Below are 15,338 nucleotides of genomic sequence, written 5' to 3' on the forward strand. Positions count from 1 at the left end.
CTCGAAAAATACCACCCTTCTTCGCATGGCTTTGTCATGTTCTAGGTTGGGTCTGTTGCTAATCTTCTATTGTATTGACATATTGTCCAATTTTTTGTGAGCCGTGTTAGCGTGTTGACGATGCTTGAACCGAAAAGTTTCTTCTATACCAAAATTTTCAAATGGATAAACAAGTACTACGCTGGCCTTAAAATTGCGCAGTCAAAAATACATTGTACGATGCTAATAATAAAGGATTTCACCGTCAACGAAAACTAAGTTGGAGGCAATATCAGATAGTTTTTTTGCGTCAATAAATTCCACATTTCGTTTATATATGAGGCAATGTTGCCGCTTGTTGGATATTTTATTTAAAAATACTTGCGTTACGGAACCACTGATGTCTAGCGAAAGCTGAAAAAACCCGACGCTAGAAATAAAAACCTGTTAGCAGTAATTTAACGTTTGGAACTTAGAAGGCACTCAAGCAAAACAGGCCTCTAGCATTATCCCAGGCAATGCTCAGTGATGTGAAAACTTTAATCACACCTTTGGATGCCGTGGAATCTCTACTCACGACGCCTCTTTGGTGCGTTTTTGTCCGTCGAGCATTCTCGCGCTTTGAAAACTGGCAACATCTCAAGGTTCTTGACAATGTAGTCCGAAAAAATCCGCCGGGAAATTTTGCCGTCGTGCCTGTTTGTTCGTTTTGCGCTTCCCGTTGCCACGGAGTTGTTTTGTTTTAAATGTTCCACTCGAAAGGAACAGCTTTCCTTCGGTCTATTGTTCTGCAGCTTGGCGCTTTGTTGTCCGCAAGTTTTTGTTTATTTCGTCGTCGGTCCCCGCTCCAACTTGTCGTGTCGCCGTGAGCATGCATTTCGTGACGTCATTTGTTTGCGTGTGCTCGTACCGCGTCATTTTTTTGTAGAAAACACGAAAATCGATTTCGGCGTGGTCGTGCGTGGTTTTTAGTGATGTTTTAAGGTGAAATGTGGGGATTTAAAAATAACAACAGTCGGCGAGATTGCGTCTTTCAATTGTTATTAAATTTGCTCTATTCTTTTAAAATTTAGTCTATTGGAAAATTTTTGTGAAAATAACTGAGTGTTGTTGTAAAAAAAACAAAGCCCCTTCAAAGCAACCTGTAATGTGTTAAGTCTGTGGTTCTCAACCGGGTTGCCGCGGCACTCTAGGGATCCATTTTTTTATGCATTTTCTCGATTTGTTGAATTCTGTAGTTGCAAAGTGTGCATCGTCAGCGTTTTACGCAATAAATGACATAGCTGTTTTGCGCAAATCAACAGATTGAATCAATCCAGTCTGTCTACAAACAACAACGATTCTTCGCCCGGAGCGAATTGCACTTTCATTGGCGAGCGGGCGAGTGCAATATCTTCCTGTCGACAAACTTAGACAATTATGCGATGAATATCGCCGAAATCACGCAACGCCGCCGAAGCGTACATTTTCCTTTTTTTAGTAAAACCGAAACTGAAGGAATTTATATAAAGAGCTAAGATGCCAACTCAACGAAAAAAGATTTTTTCTAGGGTGCCGCGATAAATTCAAAATTCGTAAGAATTCCAATTTTTGCTCTCTTTGTAAGCATCTTGATACAATTTTATGTGTACGATCAAAGTGCCAGTCATTAATTCAAAAGGTTTTACCAACCTTGTTGCAAGTTACTGTTCTGATCTCGTTAATTGTAATGTTACAGTTAACCGCTCAGTTTGCACTATCTATAATTTCTGTAGGCTGCCGCAAAAGTTTGCGAAACACTGTGTTATGTATAAAGCATACTTTTCCGGGTTATCGCGACCTAAAACACATCAGACGCAAAAAGCCTTACATCCGTTAGCTTGTGTGATTCAAATGCTTACGCTACTTGCGCGCGTTGTACATTCAACAGTCTTTTAACGTATTGGCCTTGGTGGCGCGCATATTTTGGTCAATTGTTTCTCTGCATTCAGCAGATATCCGGTTAACATAATTACGCGTAGTGTGTTTCTCAGGCCACCTTGCGCCGCCATGCTCGGTCACAGGAAATCTCTGTAATTAACAAGTGTTCAAACCTTTTACCATCAAGCAGTAACGTAATGCTTGCGTTTTAGGTGACTATACTCTTTTTGTAGTATCAAGTTAATAGATTTTTAAATCTAAATGGCACTTGTTTAATAAATCTACCAGTTTGGATTGCAGTTCGCGTTAATGTGGACTACTCTTTTTTTTCGTTTGCAACATTCCCAATAAATCATAGCTGAGCAAATAAAAGGATTTGAATGAGCAAATAAATGGATTTAAACTTTTTCCCATGCACAAGGTGTGGCTCTGCGGTTAACTATGTAAGAAAGGCGGCTTTTGGTCTCTGATCGGCCACCCCTGCCATTACCTGGTCTTAAATCGAATTTGACTGGAATTTGGGGCTTTTTTGAAAGTTATTATTATTTAGGTAGTTTTTCTTCCAAACCACGATTAGGATTGGCCCCTTAACTGTCTGTGTTGTTATCTACAGGCCTATTACTAAGATCGCCACTATTAACATTACCGCACCTTATTTCAGCAACAATAAAATACGCTATGGATACACTAATCAATAACAATTTCGACAAGTTCATTAATATATCCGTGAATTAACTCAAACAAAGGGCAACATTTATTCTTATACAAGGTGCGCAAAAAAACCTACCACATTTCAAATCGTTATTGTTCCAAAGCTGTAGCAGTCTGACATGAAGTTGAATTAAAATTTTGCAGCAAAGGACTTACCATTTGTGTTTCAGATCTTATTTTGTTTTTTATAAGTAATTAATGTTTTGTGCAAATTTGTAAAATTTTGTATATGTATGTAAAATGACCTGGATTGCATTTATGCAACAAACTCAATATCGCTATAGGAACTGTTCACATTCGTGATTCTAGTCAGTTGCAAAAGCTGAGTCCACCGAGCGAGGTTTGATACTGCTGGAAACTTTCATGAAACCAGCAAAGCAAGACCAGCGCCAACATCTAGTAAAAGTCAGTGAGATGTTGATTTCATGTTATATCATTCCGGTAGCCGATGTTCCACCGGGGCAATCTCAAACACACATTGCCTTGATATTTGTGTTCGAAAAAATAGCTGCGGGATGGTCGAAACTTGCAAGCGGTTCCCATCACTCTTTCACATTACAGCCTACTCGTGCAGCCTGTAAGCTACTTCCGGTGCTATCTGCGACAAATATACAAAGTTCATTGCGCCGTGTTGCACAAAGTTTTTCGTTTCTAATAGCCTCCTATACGCTGTCATTCGGTTATATGCCTATAGCACAGCACGTCCCCTATTTTGTTTTTTTGTTCCAATAATTTTGAAACAAATATATAGGCCTACTATAGAGCCAACCGATCCGTTATTAAATTACACCATTACTATAATTAAACAAGCATATAAATGATAATTAATCAAACAAAACGTGCAAACAAATTCACTTTTTAGGCTACAGTAAATGTCAATGTCATGGATGCCGAGTGACTTGGGACTTTCAGTAAGACGACACTGACTAACCAAATCCGACTAAAAAGCTTTAACAATTCTTTCAAGGAATAAAATGCTGGTTAGGGGCGAATCTGAGGATGACGCGGTCATGTAGGTAGCCTACCTCCTCCAAACTATAATTCTGGCCTATTTTAACTAAACAACTGAAGAAACTTGCGCTAAACGCGAATATAAATATTTTTCTAGAACCTAGGTCTAGGATGTCGTAGCTTATTTTGATGAAATCGTTTTAGCCTTAAAACCTCGTATTTCCTAAAATACAAAGTTTGTAGGCTACGTTAAACTTCTGCTTGCTTTGGATGAGCAAACATTTATTGTAGCCAACGTTGGCTGCGAGGCATGTAATTAAATAGATCGTATATGAAAGCCTAGTGCTCCGGCAACCCTTCACGTTTGCTAGACAACAAACAAACAATAAGATAAAATTTAACAACTTTGGGCAGCACCACTTGTAAATATTTGATTTTTTATTTCATAAATGCCTTAACGGCAGCCTATTATTTTCCTTTCAGTCATATTGTACTCGTAGTGTTGCTGGTTCTATAGCTTTATATTTTTTGTAATAACAAAGGCAAAAAAATCCAGCCAATGAAACGGATTAACACGGTAACGGTTCTCTATCTATTGAGCGAAATATGCTTACACCCCGACAAAAAATAATTGAAGTGGTGAACTACTAGCGGCTGGTTGGAAACCATGGCAACTATACGAATTTGTTAAACCTTATTCATGCGTTGCAGTAAGTTTAACATTATTTACAGATAAATAAATTCACAAATTACAAACTTTATGCAGAAAAATTACAAAATTATTATAATAGCGAGTGATGCAAAAAAATTTTGTTGATTTGTTGAACTGTTATAAATTTGTTAGAACTCTTTAGCAGTTGGTTTCCTGAAATTCTAATCTATTTTAAAAGCATTTATACTGTCTTTAATGCATTTATGTGCGTTTGCTTCATGTTGTTTTTCTATTCCAACACAGATATAATCAACTGTAGCATGTTTGTTTAGTCTTGGTCAAGAATCCTACTTTATACAAGTCATACAAAAAGGTCAGCAGGCATCTGAGTTGTCTGCTCTTAAATCAAAATGAGTGGTGAAGGTGATGTGTCCGGTATCAGGATAACTCCGCCAATTGTTGAATTTGTTGATGCATCAATCAACCAATCAATTTCAGCAAACTTATTAGTTCAGAACATTTCTAAATTTAGCAAGAAGATACGATTCCATGCTCCAGTCACAAATGTAAGTTACATAAAATAGTTGAATTTAAAAAATGTGCAAATCAAGCATTTTATAAATTTAATATAAATGCTCTGTAGGCTTGTCTGGTGTACTTACCCTAAAATTGTGTGACAGTAACAAGGTTAACTGCTCAAACTTTGGGCGCTGGTCCAGAATCCTACCACAATTATTAAATTAACACACAATATTTGGGTTAGAGTGCGAGTTAGCGTTTGGGTGTGGGTGGGTCAGGTACTATTATTTGTGTGGGTGTGAAGGTACTATTTGAATATATGTAGCTGTAAAAATGTCTGCACATAGGATAAATTCATAAATAAATCCCTGTGTACGACAAAAATTTCAATCTGGTGTCACAGTGAATTGTCATAAACTATAAACCAGGGGTTCTTAACTTTTTTTATGTTTTACCCATTTAACAACATTTGTTTAACCCATTTAACAGGTGAATATCAGATTCACTCCAAATATTTAAAATGGTGCTCATTTATTAAAAAACTAAGGTAACAAATTACATTAGTTTAGACGTAATAATGAAGTAACTAAGAAATAAGGATGTTACCAATTAACTAAAAAAATCAAATAGCGAAACATAACATTACCAAGCCAGAGACGATAAAGAATCAATAGCCTATTAGGCTAGCTTCGATTAATCTGAATGAGGAAAGTAGGCTACCAACACCTACAGCTGGCATAATTTTTCTGTCCCATCTACTGATGCAATATTTTGATCCATAGTTCATTTACCCCCTCAAATGGGGAAATCTACCCCAGGTTAAGAAAGGCTGCCTAAACAATTTAATTAATTTTATTGAAACAATACGTTGATTGGCTGTAAAGGAGTTGGTGAAATGATGGAAACGCCTCATCCTTTTTTGTCTCTGTATGCAAATCTATAAACTTGATTAAGCATCTATAATTACAGAAATTTGCAAAAAAGTAGCACTAATATTTATTTAATGTATTACCTGGGTAAAATACTACTACCTACTACTATTTGTCATATAATGCATATATTATAATTTTACCCAAAATTGTTTTGTAAAAAATCATTAAAAAATTACCTGCACAAAAAAAAAAGATAACTTGGTTTAAATTTTTGTTTTTTTCTGTTATCATCTTAGTTTCTTACATATACATGCTGGTAAAACGTTGTTTGTTTTATAGAAATTCAAGCTAACTGTAAAGAACCCAGAGCGCCCAGTTGCCCCAGGTTTAGAGATTTGTGCTTTGGTTGAGTTTATGAGTGAAACCGCTGAAGATGCCAGAGACCGAATTATTCTCTCAGTCGATGATGATATTATTGAAATACCACTTTATGCGTAAGCTTTCAAGTTTAATTTATAATGTCATACTTTTGTATAAGATTAATGGGATACATCCCAACATGCAAAAGAGATTATTCTACAACAAGCATGTTTTTATAACCAAGTGTGCTACTATCAATTTGCTGTCTGAGAAATATAAAAGAAAACATTTATAATTTTTTTCACACAGCAAGGTAAGATAATTACTTGCCAATAATCTGAAAAATTTATATAGACAATGTGTCTAATTTGTGGTCAAGCACGTTTGGAGCTGTACTGGTCATCGATAGCATGCATAATATAGTAGACATGATCCTTACGAAGACTTACCAAAATTAGTCGGCCTAAATGGGATTTTCCTGCAATAAACAACAGACTAGAAAAACAACTAGCATACATTGAGGTTAGAACTCACAACTCCTGGCCGAACCGGGATTATCACTCTACTAGCTGAGCTATGTAGACTCAGTGGAAACTGGTCAACAACGACCATAGCACTGTTGCTTGCTTTACTCGATAGAGCTAGGGTCCGGGTTTGGCCGCGGCTGCTAGTTTGAACCTAACCGCAGGCTAGTTGTTTTTCTAGCTTAGCCTTACTTGCACGAAAATCCTCATTAGATCGACTGATTTTGGTAACCCTTTGTGGAGGCACCAAATGTACTGTCAAGTCAATGAATTAGAATTTTTTAAAGAAATAAATTAATTGTAATTATGTGACATATTACATTTTTTACTTTAAAAAATATAACAACAATTTAAAATATATTCACCTTTTCATCTTTATCACATTAAGAAGAGAAACTAAAAATCTATTTTACCTCGTTGTTGCACCACATAAAGTTGTTTCATTTAACATATTTTAAAAGATAATAAAAACTCATAATTCCTAATTGCCTTACGTTTCTGTTTCATTTGATGACTCTTTATCTAGCATTAACAAAAAAATGTTTAATTTCAGTTACACCCCAACTCCTCTTTTGGACTTGGAGGGACCAGTCAACTTTGGAATGGTTGTTGCCAACAGCCGAGTTCTAAGTCAAGAGGTGGCCCTGATCAACCATGGATCCCTGGCTGGAGACTTTAGTATTGAGTGCGACAGCTCACTACCCATTGTTATTACCCCCACTAGTGGCAAAGTGAACCCGAAGACAATCCAGCTTATCAAAGTTGAACTTGTGACGGAAACACCTGGCAATGTTAATGAAGTTGCAAAGTATGTTGTTTTTGGCCGTTTTTCTACAAGTCAGTAGTGGCTTAAGATTTTTGCTTTTTGTAGACAAACATGTTTAAGTTGAAACGTTTAGGTGAAAGGTGAAAGTTTGGGGTCATTTTTTTGTTAAAAATAGCTTTTGCTGAAAAAACAAGGGATTAAACTCCTTGCAAATCAACATTGATCCATAAAAAAATTGTTCATGTGTCTATAATTCCACTCTTATACACTAAGTTTAACCTTTAAATAAATGTTTATTCAACAGCCAAATATAAAAATAAAAAAAATAAAAATTAATTTCAATTGGGTGTTAACAAATACAACCCTTGAATAGGGCAATAAATGTGTACGGGGGTTCCATATTCAAATTTTCAATACTGACAATAACAAATGCATTAACAAAAGCATGAGAAGCAGTAAAAATTTACAACATTTTTACATGAACAAACCCTGTTGTTGGCTGAGGCATATGCTACTTTAAAATACACGTGTGAATGCTTCAAACTAGTTTAATTGCTTGAATCAAGAGGAAAATAAATTCATAAACTTTGAAATAGTAGATTAGTTAGCAGTGTTGTAATAACTTACGTCATTGACTTGACTTAAGAGCACTTAAGTCACTGTTTTCAATGACATGACTTGAAATTGACTTGCTCTCATAATGACTTGACTGGGACTTGACTTGGGCAACCGATGACCTGGACAGGGACTTGGCTTGTTATTTTTGCAAAATAATTTACTTGGACTAAAATTATTTTACAAATGACTTGACTGGGACTTAGTCATTTCAAAATGACTTGTTCACAACACTGCTTAAAGTGTCTTAAAGGGTTATTGCAAAAAGGACCTGTACAAATAATTGCGTACGGACTATTGGCGTTGTTATCACACACTGCTTTTCGCCAGAGTCAAGCTGGAAGGCATGCAGGAGACCAAGCTGGAGATCAAGGCGTGCATCGTCGAGCAGTCTCTCGAGCTCTTGGCAAACGACAGCCAGTCCCAGTTGAAGTGTGTCGCTTTCGGACCAGCCTACTACGGCACGGATCGCATTGAGCCCGCCTTTCTCTTCAACAATGGCCCGGAGCCGATAAAGTGGGTTTCCATCCTGGAGGAGGGAGCAGCCGGAGAGGAGGCGGTGAGATTTTTTTCCTTTGATTTTTCTTTTTTTATGTTTTATTTTTTTCGTGTTTTTTATTTATTTTTTTCGTCATTTTTTATGTTTTGTTTTTTCGTGATTTTGTTTTTATGTTCGTTTTGCTGCGCTTCGAATCCGAACTGCCAAACTATTTCTTGTTTAGTGTTCGGTTTAAGGGCCGTAAGAAGCTTTTATTTGTGCCAATTTTTTTTTTTTCAAATTGCCAACGCACATCATACAAGAGACATAATTAGCTGTAGCCAATTCCGAGATTTTTATTTGTTTCGAGAGTGTTAGATATGATCAAACCATTTCCTATTTAAATCTTTCCCTGCAAGTCTTTCTTCATATTTTTATGTATTTGGTTGCTGTTTAGGAATATTTTGCATCCCATTAGGATTAACTTTGTTGCTTAAAAAGTGAATTTTTGTCAACCAAATGCCCTGCGCTATATACCACTTAAACCAGGGGTTTAAGAACCCCTGACTTAAACAAAGACGTTTTTACCTTTTTTTAAATAATAATTGTTATTCTGAACTGTACCAAACATCAAACACTAAGTTTTTAAGGTTCTAATGATGAGCAAACCCGTGCCCTAATTATATTTACCGATTTCTTCCTGTTTAATACCATATCGTGTGTTTCGAACTACGTCTAACTATTTTTTTTTCCTTTTTTCAAGGGAACCGACCTGACCAAGTCGACGGCCGCCATGCTGGCAACTTCGCCCATGGAAAAAATCAGGGGCCGGGCCTTCGACATTCTTACCTCTCTAATCACCGTGTTTCCCAACCAGGGCCAGATCGGGCCATACGAAAAGGTTCCTGTATATTTCAGGTACATTAAAATCATATTTTCAGTTTTAAACAAGCCTATTTAAAGAATCCTTTTCTTAAAAAGTATTATTTTAAACTCGTACCTTTGTTGAAAAAAATGCTATTTTTTAAAAACACCCGTTTTACTTGAAAGACTATCTTTGATATTTTTGTTAAGAACTAGTGTTTTTTTAGCAACAAGAGAAACATACGCACACGCGCATACATAAGTTATAGAAATGCACAGACAACGTTATGCCGTTTTCTCGTAACTGTGCTTCCATACTTATTGCCCAAACGCACATTGTATCTGTAGGAGGTTAGGTCTATAATTAGGCCGTTCTGGCTCTGTGAATAGTACGATAGAAGTTAATTGTACATCTCATATCCAGACTTGGGTAACTAGATTTATTTTAGCCTTTCAAAGTTAGATTAGAGTTAGAATTAAAGAACTAGTTAGTGCTCCACAAAGATATTTTGGTTATGAAGCCACAAATAGAATATAAATATATATCGCCATAGTATCTTACAAGCTACGCACGCTTAAACACTTTTTGTGCCATTTATTGTACACTCCAGTCAGTCTGATAATAAACCTGTTTATTTATTATGATACCTGATCTTAGTCTTATTGTAATGCGGTATCTTGTACCCCCTAGTACACCCCATCAATATGGTACACCCCTTAACACTTCTGGTACACCTTGGGGTGTACAATACAACCGTATTAAAATGACTGGTCTGGTTGTCCAAGTCTGCGCAGTTGCACACCTATCGTCCTCTCCCTCCTCCTTTTTCTTCGTTAACTTTCTCACACTCCTCTTTCTTTCGGCGCAGGTTCAGTCCTCGCTTCAACAGCTCGAGCGTGGGTTGGGAGGCTACCGAGAAGCCGCCTCCTCGTCAGGACTTCGCGCTCTTCATGAGGTTCGAGATGGTGGGAAGCAACGACACGTTCCTTTGCGAGAACATTAACCGTGAGTCGTTTGTATTGAATTTGAAGTGTTTGACGTCTTGTGGTAGCGTCGAAATCGCCCTTTGGTGACAAAGGCTTCATCTCCTAATTTTTATTTATATGATCAAAGACGTGTTTAAATTTTTTTGACCGGTTAGCTCAATATTTTAAATAAGTTATTTTTTAATAAGTTCCAATTTTTTGTAATTGTGCTATCGCTTTAATCGTATGCCTGTTGTTTACTCGATATAGGTTACCTGTACAGGTCGTTAAAACGATAGAGTAAAACACAATCGTCCCAAAAATATTTTAAAGTATTATGCCTGGCAGCAACAGTTTATTCATTATAATTAGTTTATACTTGGTCGCCCTTTTTTACTGGGATCTCGGGCTGACAATATGTAACGTACGAAAGAAAGCGTTTTCAACAACTATTTGTTAATTGGCCGCATGTATATTTTTGTTAAAACTTGACAGTTAATAGGGCGCCCTTCTTCTGTAATTTGTAGATTCAAGTCCTGTCAGTATATTATTAGACCGTATATTGATAGCTGGATGCAGCCTTGCGTTTGTCAGGCATACAATGAACATTTTATTTATACAAGAGCACGGAATGAACACACTGGCCCTACCCGGAATTTAAACGTAACCAACTTGTTTAACCCCGAAAGCAGTGGTTCCCAACTAACAGTAAACGGGCCCCCTAGGGTTCAGTATAAAGGCAGAACGGGACCGCGACTGCATTATAACCTAAAATAAGGAAATATGCGACATTTCTTGTATGCAACTTTTTATAGCAGTTTTTAATTTAATTTGACTACTATATTGCATTTCAAGTTGAAATGCACTTTTCAATGAAAGCCGAGTGTGTATTTTTAATTCTGTTACGTTTTTAAGGATCGGTAACTAAAAAAGATTAACAACCAGTGCCAAAAAAATATGTATTACACAAAAAAACGGGTTTCGTTTAATTACCGTTCGTCATGCTCCGTCATAAGCATTTTTTAATAATTAAACTAGATTTCTGTAAAATATTTTATCTCTAATATGGATACGTAACGATGGGCCAATTTTAAAGTGACAAAATAAAATGTATTTTTAGTTATTAATATTTTGAATATCGCTGCCACCATTGGAATGACATAACTTGTAAAATCTGAAAGAAGACGAGGTAATGCTTTATAAAGTTCGTCTAAACTTCTGCTTATATCTGGATTTTAAATATATGTTTTTTATTTACTCAGCTAACAAACAGGTGGAAGTGGCGGTCACGGCTACAGCGACACCAGTGTTAGTCAACATACAACCGAACAGCACCTTTGATTTTGGCGAGGTAAAAAAAATGGATGTTTTCTAATAAAGTGGTCATTAACCTTTTGGCCCAGGGAAACTACCGAAATTATTTTACTGGCCGTTAACCAGAATTTCGAAAAGACAAAGATTCTTTTATGAGTCTCTTTCGAAAAAAAAAAGATTCTTTTATGAGACGACTAGGGAAAGTATTAAACCCCCTTCTGGTCTTCTACTCACATATTACTAGGAATACTACAGCGGATGCTTCCGGCCTTATTCGTTTTATTTTTACTGGGTCTTTGTTGTGCAGAAGCTTGTGAGATTTAACAACAGTGTTATTTGCTATCTAATCTACAGTTTTTATGTGGACCAAAACAAGCAGCACTATATTGTTTAACCATTACTTCTTTTTACGGGCCAATAATTATAAATCAACGTTCTATTGCAGCTTATGTGTGGCGACTACACCAGCTCACTTTGCACACTCACCAACGAATCGTCACTACTACCGATTAGCATTAGCTGTCGCAAGGTGGCGCACTTCAACGTGACTCCCGTCCTGTCAAAAATCAAGCCAGGACAAAGCCAGGTAAGTTAATACAAACGCTTGGGTTTGTGGGCTTTGACAAAGCTGCGAAGATTGTAACAGTAGAGGTGTATTTTGACATGTTATTGTGCGGTGTCATTTATGCCGACAGCGTTTCTCATATAAGCATAACAGCCGAGGCATGTTTTCTAATTGGGAACTCACAATGTGACAAATGAAGCAACTAATTCGCAGTAATATTCACGATGGAACAAAACCTAAAATGATTCGCACAAGACTTAATCATGTCGGAGTAAGTCATAACTCGTCGAAATAATTAAAAATTGCCCAAATCACACCATAACTGTATGGAGAAAAATTAGAGAGAAGTGTTTTTCAATTGATTTGTCTCATTTGGCAGTCTGGGCATTAGACTAGTTGTTTATTGTCTGATGTTTTCAGTATGGATTTGGCCCCTTTTGCTTTAAAATAGGCTTACTAGGATATAAATAGAATTGCTAGGAAATCTGCCGTGTTTAGATCTTATTTCGATTTAGAACTTATTACACTATTAGGTGCTAGTTCTTAGTTATTATCTCAAGCATTGCTGGAGTTATGTATTCCACGTTGCTTGTCGCGAACTTACTGTTACGTATCACCATGTCAAAACTTCATCAGAATATCAAAGCTCATACAGAAGTAAATATCATTTTGAACGTTTCGAATATTCATTTTCAACATAGGCTTTGTTGAAAATGAATAAAGAGTTATTCGAAACGTTCAAAATAATACCTACTTATGTATGAGCTTTGAAATTCTTATTACGTCTTACTACAACCTCCAACCATTATGCTCCATGTCAAAACTTACCGTTGTTTTTCTCGTTTTTCAACGCAGGACATCCTACTTTCCTTCCAACCGAACCAAGCCGGCACATTCGAGCCTTTGCAGCTCATAGACGTCTTAGGCAAGGTTTGTGCCACCCAGCAGGAAAAGGGGAATTCCCGCACTGATGTCACCAAGCTGTCGGTCCGTCCTTTCCAGACAATTCCAATCCAGTTGGTCGGCACCTCTATCGCTATACCCAAGCACAGGGAGCCCAGGTGTGGTTAGGTTTATGATAACATAATCTACATGTATAGAAAATCAATGTTATTTTCTGTTTAATATTTTGTCGATTTGTCGGATTTTTTTATAATCACTAAAGCATCGCTACTCTAAGGTAAGGTAAAGTGACTTCATTTAAAGGTACAAGTATTCCACCTTTTATCTTGACAATGCTAGAAACAAGTCAGTTTTAAAATAAGTCACGCCATTCGCAAAAAAGCTTTCACAATTTAGAAATGAGGTTTTTTATAGCTTCTGTTAATTTCTTTGGTTGTTTTGAACCTTTTTGCATTGCTACTTTAAAGGGGGAATTAGATCATATAAACTGAAATTAAAACGCGCCACATTTTATCTTAACAGTGTTTTAAACAAGTCGTTGAAAAAAAAAGTGGTATAACACAGCAAAATTTTGTCCAATAATAAAAGTTTAACAAATTTAAAAACTAAATTTAAGAAATTTAAAAGTTTACTAGTTTCTATGTACCAACCAATACGCAGTTCAACGTTGCATTTTCAATTTGTTCGAAAATAAAACGTTGCCAGAGACCACAAAACAACTTACTTCAACAAAAATGTTAAGATATTAAAATGCACTATAGCCAGGTGTTCGGTAAAACCAATTACAACACTGACTTTGTCCCCAGAATCAACCCTGGCATCACGCCCCACACCACCAACGAGACTGGCCAATACCCTGACGTCTCGTTCGGTGACGTCACGAAGGTCAAGGGTCAGGTTCGACCCACGGTGGCCAACACGGCCAACACGACCCTGCATAGCGCCGGCAAGAAACGTACAGAGGGAACCGACCATGCTCTGGTGGCATTTCCCAACGATAGGTAAGCCATGTGTGGAGGTATGACGAATAATACGTTTGGCTGGCTGAAAAACAATATACACTTTCCTGACGATTTTGCCTAAATCGCAATCTGCGCAAAATGAGCCTTTAGGGCAGGGGTGTCCAACTCAAACATGCCGACGTGACAATTTTTATCTTATAACTCCTTCCCGTGCCAAAGTTTAGCAAATATTTTTTTCTAATATTAAAGCGCTTTTATACAAAAACTAAAGAAACAGTATAATGTTATAATATCAGAAGTTGTTTACTGTCGTTATTGCTGGATTGTTTGTTGTCGTAATTGCTGGGATTGCTTTGTTTTGTGAATAAACAACGAAAGTTGGCTGTATAACAAAGTTAGCTTTTTTGACAACTGGTTGTAATTTTTGGGGGGCTTGCGTGCAATTTTTTATTGGGTCGCGTGCCACATGTTGGACACCCCTGCTTTACGGTAAGGGTTCGTAAATTTTATTTACCGCAGACCCCAAAAGAAATGTTTGGCTTCGCGTGGACCAGTTTATGTAAAAAGTTTTAGAGATGACGTCATAAATTTACGTCACCCCACAAATGGACTTCAGAAATCTGCTGTTTCCGGTCCGAAAAATGTAAAAGTTAAATGAAGTCTTAACTATATTCAGTGTAAAAACGTTTTATTTTTAATACTACTCTTTTCTTTAAAATTGTGATTAATTATTAAACAAAACACTAATATTTCAATTCGCCTTTCATGAAACCTCTAAAGATACTTCTCGGACCCCCAAGGTGATCCCAGTTTAAGAACCCCTGCTTTAGGGTTAGTTAAAATTTAACGCGCGACATTCCATATTTGAACATCGCAGCCGATGTCCGATTTTAAACGATCTGCTTTTTGACCGATACTTCCAAATTAATTTGTCGATCAGTTACCAGTCTAATTTGTGCCCTTTAGCCTGGAATAACGATTCGACACCGCATTTTCTACCTTGAATAAAATAAATTCCAAAAATAGTGAAAGAGTCGTACATAACTTAAGGTGTGTGGTTCACAAAAAGGCCGTAATATACATGGATTGCCGTTATATATCATGGATGAAGTCAAGCGTGATTGTCTAAATGCCAAGTTTGTCGAGATCCGGCCGTTGTGTTTATAACTGATAGTTGTCATGGGTTGTTCATCAATATGCCCTTGTCCTTATTTTATTGAGTTGCGATACAAGCGATAATTGAAACGTTTATATGATATATAACATGGTATTGAAAAAGAATTAAAAATTATTTGACCAACTTTGCATAGTAAGAATATCAAAGCCCATACAAAAATAGATATCCTTTTGAACGTTTCGAATAACTCTTTATCCATTTTCAATATAGTGAGAGGGCACTGAATGGTGAAGAGTTATTCGAAACGCTTTCCAATTTATT

General features: G+C 36.7%; 1 protein-coding gene across 1 annotated transcript in view; it reads left to right on the forward strand.

The window, feature by feature from the left end:
• Nucleotides 1–4,511: 4,511 nt before the first annotated feature.
• The window catches only part of LOC146135333 (cilia- and flagella-associated protein 47-like), a 118,398-nt gene continuing 107,571 nt past the window's right edge, over nt 4,512–15,338 (forward strand). The window contains 10 exon segments of the mRNA XM_083396354.1: nt 4,512–4,758; nt 5,923–6,077; nt 7,021–7,275; nt 8,179–8,407; nt 9,090–9,244; nt 10,060–10,196; nt 11,419–11,507; nt 11,916–12,056; nt 12,891–13,096; nt 13,745–13,939. Coding sequence (XP_083252480.1) covers nt 4,603–4,758; nt 5,923–6,077; nt 7,021–7,275; nt 8,179–8,407; nt 9,090–9,244; nt 10,060–10,196; nt 11,419–11,507; nt 11,916–12,056; nt 12,891–13,096; nt 13,745–13,939 — 1,718 coding nt within the window. The 5' untranslated portion in view covers nt 4,512–4,602.

The sequence above is a fragment of the Ascidiella aspersa genome, chromosome 8 (assembly GCF_963924565.1).
Source record: "Ascidiella aspersa chromosome 8, kaAscAspe10.2, whole genome shotgun sequence".
NCBI classification, from domain to species: Eukaryota; Metazoa; Chordata; class Ascidiacea; order Phlebobranchia; family Ascidiidae; genus Ascidiella; species Ascidiella aspersa.